The 6,304-nt window shown below is 33.9% G+C and overlaps 1 protein-coding gene across 2 annotated transcripts in view; it reads right to left on the reverse strand.

Annotated features, from left to right (window-relative positions):
* Mct1 (Monocarboxylate transporter 1) overlaps positions 1-6,304 on the reverse strand; it is a 107,902-nt gene that overhangs the window by 6,988 nt on the left and 94,610 nt on the right. The window contains exons 3-6 of one of the 2 annotated variants that reach the window (XM_014425149.2): positions 2,770-2,913; positions 997-1,295; positions 510-679; positions 101-326 (exon numbers count right to left, since the gene is read on the reverse strand). In XM_014425149.2, the coding sequence (XP_014280635.1) occupies positions 101-326; positions 510-679; positions 997-1,295; positions 2,770-2,913 (839 nt within the window). Of the gene's footprint in view, positions 1-100; positions 339-509; positions 680-996; positions 1,296-2,769; positions 2,914-6,304 lie in introns of both variants that reach the window. The other variant, XM_014425147.2, reaches the window with a different exon arrangement.

The following is a 6,304-nucleotide window of genomic DNA, read 5'->3' on the forward strand; positions in this document are numbered from 1 at the left end:
AGGATAAAGTTGATATAAGGTAAAGGAAGATAATTTTTCAAATTAAACTTAATTTTCTGAATGAATTAAATAAAATAAAATTATTGATTAAAATACTTACAACAATATATACATAAGGCACATTGAATCCAAGGCTTGTGCAGAAATTCGACAAAGAGAATATAAGGAAGATGGGATCTTTAAACAAAGAAAAATCAAGCATTTCCATCAAAATGGATGATGTCTCTGGAGAAAGGCCACATAATGTTTTGTCAGATTCTTGGTCAGGAGATCCACCCATCAGCGGTTTTTCTTCACCAGGTTTTACTTCCAGCCAAGTGGTAGATCTATAAATGAAACTTTATTTAAGAAGAAAATTATTATTTATTTTATAAATGTTGTTATAGGGTTTAAAGTCCTCATTGGATTACATAATGTAATATAGCATGAAGGACCAATTTTACATTTTTTTAAGAATAAGGCTGGTAACAGTAAACAAGTATTTACTATTTAGAGAAAATATTGTTTACCTCTTGTCTTGAGGAAGATGAGCAAGGCTACCACTGTAAAATATATCCTTTCTGTACATGACTCCAACACTACCGAACCGGCGGTGCTCTGAGGTGAGGGCTGGCTGGGAAGTGGCCAATCTGGTGCTTCCTAGGCCTCCATGGATGCTGTGTGGTCTCTTAGCAACAACCTGGCAAAAAATAATCATTTATTCTATGTTGGATAAAATATAGTTTGATACCTAAAGTTTTATATGGAACTCGAGGTTTTATAAATTTCAAGAAATTATTCAGTTTTGTAAAAAAATCATCAAGTACTAAATCTTTTTAGGTCACTTTTAATAAATTTAAGTTTTATATAGAATGACTTATCTTTGTAGCTCTGAAGGAGGTAGATTGTAGGCCGAAACGTCAGTATGGATTGAATTATTTTTTCAAACCGTCATCCTGACCATTTTGTCGAATATAGACTAACTCTTATTTTATTACTCTTATTATTATTACTAACCTGTACATTGCCGTTGATGGGTTGTATAGCAACAGACTCTGGCGAATCATCCTCGGGTTCCGGCTCAAGAGGTCGAAAGAGGAGGCCGAAGATGATGCAGTGGAGCATGAGTGCTCCTGTCAGAGCTATGGCTCCCCGCCACGTAAGTTCCGTTACCAACCACTCCGTGAGCGGAGCCATCAGGAAGGTCCCCATTCCCGAGCCGCAGACAGCGATTCCAGTGGCCAAGGAGCGATATCGGTCGAAGTAGCAAGTGACAGACACTATGGCCGGCAGGTAGATCAGTCCCAAGCCGGTACCTGAACAATAAGCAATATCGAAACACATCAACAAAACTTCATGAGTTGAGAAAGTTAACAGCATAATAAAGATTTGTAAGTTCTAAGGAAATTAAAAACGAAGTCGCAGTGGCCGAGGGTGTTAAGGTGTCACCAACAACCTTAAGTGAGAAATGGCACCGGTTTGAATCCGGCCTGTGAGGATTGAAATTTATTTCGTGGCGGGCCCACCGAAAAAAATTTGATCGTCCCACTCTGGCGAGAATAGGTTGGTAACTTTTAGGATAACCACTCCATATACTAGATATGTTCAGTTTGAAGAATTGTTGTTTATGAATTAAAACTATTAGCTGCATTATGAAACAAAGTCCTGTTGTGTCATAAATGCATATGTTGGAAAAGGACAGATTCATGCTAGCAAGTATGTCTAATCCGTTAAACTATGAAAAACTAAATGACTGATTGCCTGAAGAGAAGACTAACTAAACAATAGCCATAACAAAAAAAAACTGTAACCATTACAACCAGTTAAATGTTGTTATTTTTTATTTTAAAGTAAATAATGACAAATAAATAAAAATAAGAGGATAGATTGAGGCGACCATGTCACAATGACTATGATAATAGTCATTGTTGGAGTTAGCGTGAGGATGACCAATAGCAATCGATCTGGCAAACATCCATCTTGTTCAGCTCTTCATCAGCCATTAGAGGTGTCCCGAGAGCTGGGCGGGCCCGGGCTGAATTCATCCTTTTTTAGCCCATTCCATCATCTCTGCCACAGGAGCTCACGATGCTCAATTAATTTTCCCAGGCTAGGCCAACTTCACTTGGTTATTTATAACTTGGGGATCGTTTGTCAATTCACTACGGGGTTGGTGAGCATAATAAATATAAGTGCTACTGGATCATCGTTATTCTTTAGTGATAATTTAAATATGTTAATGATGTAATTTTCTTATAATTTAGTCTTCGATGTTAATTCGAACCAATGAGGAAAGAAATCGGAGATATTAGAAGAAGAGCAAAAACGAGCATTTCGCGATGACATATGTTTGGGTAACTAAATTAACAAATATCTGATGAACACTGTGAGTGATTCTGGTAACTCTACTACTGTTTTGATGTTGTAATCACTGTTATGTCTGTATCTAATCCTCTTCTTGTCTATATGGCTATATTTGTAAGCGAGAGCGCATATCCATAGACCACCTTTGTCGTTCTGCAAGAATCTTAGGCGTACACCCTTATAACTTATATTCTGCTATACGACTGTTGGCGCATACCCTGAAAGTGTGGTTTCCATCCTACAAGGGTTTAAGGCGAATATCCAAAATGAATTTTCTATCCTTTACTTGACTGTAGGTTGGAGTTTTAGGTGTGTTGTTTAAATATAAATCTATAATCAGCTTCATTATTAAGGAAAAATCATCTTCAGCTATGTAGAATAGTATAAGATATAATATTAAAAATAATAGTATTCTATGAAACGTACCTGTGAGGAGCCCTATGGTGATGTAGAGAGTCTGGACGTTCTGGGCGAAGGCAGACAGTGTGAGGCCTGCAGCCCCCACTATAGCGCCAGCCACAGTCACGGGTCTGCAGCCGTACCTGTTCACCAAGGCGGAGGATATCGGACCTGCAATACAAAAAGAACACTTAGTTTATATATGTATATTTATTGGAAAGATCATACAAAAATGTTGAAAGTAACGTGAGAATAATTAGGTGTTAAACTATATACAGAATATTATACAAAGGGAACTAAATAATAATGGTTGATAGTAGCTCCGTTAAAAACTAATTTTATCTGCAGTACATGTTAGGATTGTTACTTATAATGTATTATATTGTATATTTCTCTTTTAAAAAAAAGTTTGATTTAAAAGATTAGCCATTTTAACATAGTAATCAACACCTTTCCAATCGTTAGATATATATTATATTATATTGGCGTACCCATAGAGGGCCAGTTGTCCCCCCTAGAGGTGAAAAAATATTAAATTAATAAATATTAAATTTTATCTAAAGCAAATAATTGTAATAACTGATAAAGTTTTAATCCTGGGCCTTTGACCCCTTACCATATTTTAGAGAGTATAATAATAGTGTGAAATTTTCAATCCACTCTATCCATTTTAGGGCCCATTAGTCCAAGCAAGCAATTTTGGCCTTTGGTTTGGCTGTGCCATAATTATTTCTAGAAACAATAGCACGATTTAGTAGCGATTTTTGCAAACCTTCGGCCCCCGCTGCCTGTGTATCAAATCGGGCATCCTGGCGCAATAACCGAAAAAAAACATGTTTTTCTCTAAACTGTAACACTAAAATGGCTCAAATGATTTTGGTGAAACTTTCCTTACATCTTCTACTCGAAGCACTCTAACTTTTCATGTTTAAGATAAATTCCTGAGAAAAAGCAGGGAAAAAAGTTATGAAAAAGAAGAAAACTTTATTTACGCGTCATTCAAAAAGTTTATTTACATTTTTATGGTAAATTATCTATCACCTCTATTTGATAGGTAACACAATGACCTAAAAAAACATCGACATAGGACCAATTTCGTTAGAGATACGGTTTTGTACAACGCATGTTTTAACTTTCCTTACGTCTCGGAGAATTGTGGTCTGGTCAAATTTTTATTTAATTTTCAAATTATCTATCTAATGCAGAGCTCTTTTGAAAAGTTGCATTTTTAAAGGGGAACAAACTTCAATACAAAAAAACAACAACGTTTAATTTGGAACCATATTATCAAAGATAAAGCATATTGAAGTTTGTATCTATTTTTTGAAAGGAATTATCTCAGTTTTCCTTGAAAACCCATTCACTTTTGGTATATCGATTTTTCAAATAATTCGATATTTATATATCTCCCAGAATATTCCTGATGTTCGTTGGAAGGATTATTAAATTGTCAAATAATGAGCAGATATGTTTTTTTAAGAAAATGATCTTTAAGTGTAGATGTAGTGTGAACTAGGGATAATTGGAATTTATCAATTACAAATAGAGTTGCCATACTATGGCCCAATAGTATCCAATATTATCAAAGATTCGTTATGCATATTTTCAAAAGGTATACTAGATACGGCTTATTCAATGATATATTAGATTTCACAGCCGAATGAACTTTATCCGACTCAAAGCCGCCCTATATAGAAGGCAGACCTGATGTATATTTTAGAGAAAATTGCAACTATGATAAAAAGTTGAATAAATATATTTGATTTTTATTCTTTTAATGACATTGGATACACTGTTGTATATAAATGTTAGAGAAGGATAAAATATATTATTAAACGGTGATAGCACTTAAAACTAAACCATAATCATACAGACGACCATTTAATTAAACTCGTTATAATAATAATAATAAAGGCCAAACGAATCCGAAGGTTCGATACCGATACCACCAGTCGCTCCCTACTTACATCTTTCTTGTGACGCCCATCCAAACCCAAATCTACTAGATTAGTCTTGACGCTATCGTCCCACCTACGCTTCTGTTTACCCCTCGGACGTTTACCCGTCGGTTTGGTGATTATTAGCATTTTATGGATCCGTTCGTTACTAAGCCCTACAATCTTAAGCACCGCAATGCTATAACCTGAATTATATTTACCGGGTGTAGTTCCCTCAATTCAGCATTGTGTAGCCTTCTAAAGTCTCCCGTTAATTCATCCTTTTTCCCGTCCAAATATTTTACGAAATGCTTTATATTCGAAAACCTTAAGGTGCTGTTCATCCCTTAGTGTAAGAGGACACATCTCGCATCCATAAAGAAAAGTGGTGTAATAATAGTTTTGTAAATTCTAATTTTTAAGTTTTTGGATAGAAGACGCGAGTTAAGCAGTTTCGAAATTCAAAAATAACAAGAATTTCCCGCGTTTCTATTGCTAAACATATATTTTGTTTTATCCCTGTTTATTTCAAGACCTAGTTTCTTACTGGAGTTTGTTAGCTTAACAGGAACTTAAACAACAATTTTAATTTAACAATTGTTACCGTTAATTCTTTTAGATGGTTTAGGTCAGTAAAACTTGTCCCTATAGGTTTTTTTCTCATTCAAGGACTTAATTTTTTTTTTTAAGTAGAATTCTTATTATTTTTTTAAAAAAAAGAGTAAAGTGTTACCTGGAAAATGTATTGCATTGTTTATATCAGATAAGGTTTGTCTATGTTCGTTTTTGGCTAATAACGTCACCAATTAAAAGATCGGACATATTTCTTAATTTATTTTCACATTTCATTATTTTTATTTTTATTACTATATCGGACCTCATATAGTATTATAACATTTAGATTTGCTATTAACAATTGATAATTTGGAGCTGTTGCCTCTTGCGAAAAAGACACCCCAAGTATTTACAGTGGTATAATTATTGAATAATTTTAATCAATAAAAATAAATTAGTAACAAAAGGTATTAATCCAAATAATATATCTAAGAAATAATAATAGTAATAGATATGAAATTAAATATTGAAAGAAAAAAAAAATAAACAAAAACCAATATTAATAGAATTAATAAAATAAATAACTGACATAAGTAAATACTTAAAAAATATTAAAAAAAAAATAAAAAAATACAGAGTTGATGAAAAAATGTCCTACATTAGTCTGAGCTTTCCTCTTCGATATGAAGTTTGATTTCCAACGTTGTAAGCCACTGCACCTACAGTAGCAGGTAAATGGAGATGAAATATTGAAAAAAGATTTTTTGATCAATTCATCTCTTGATTTCAAATATAATTTGTGATACAATAGACTATTTCTTTTATACCAAGGGGTATCTACGAATTTCAACAAAGTTCAATAACATTTCTTTCAAGTAATATTCATAACATTTTCCAGAAGATCCAATCTATTTTTTAAGCTGAAAGGAATATGGTCCGGGTGCGGTCAAGAAAAACTCAAATAGTAGAAATATACTAATTTAATGAGCCAACGTTTCGCCCCACGTTGCAGGGCTTTTTCAAGCTCTTTCAGGGCTTTCTTGAAGAAGCCCTGCAACGTGGGGCGAAAC

This window comes from Halyomorpha halys, unplaced genomic scaffold, assembly GCF_000696795.3.
Source record: "Halyomorpha halys isolate HHAL.00 unplaced genomic scaffold, Hhal_1.1 Scaffold497.1, whole genome shotgun sequence".
Lineage (NCBI taxonomy): Eukaryota > Metazoa > Arthropoda > Insecta > Hemiptera > Pentatomidae > Halyomorpha > Halyomorpha halys.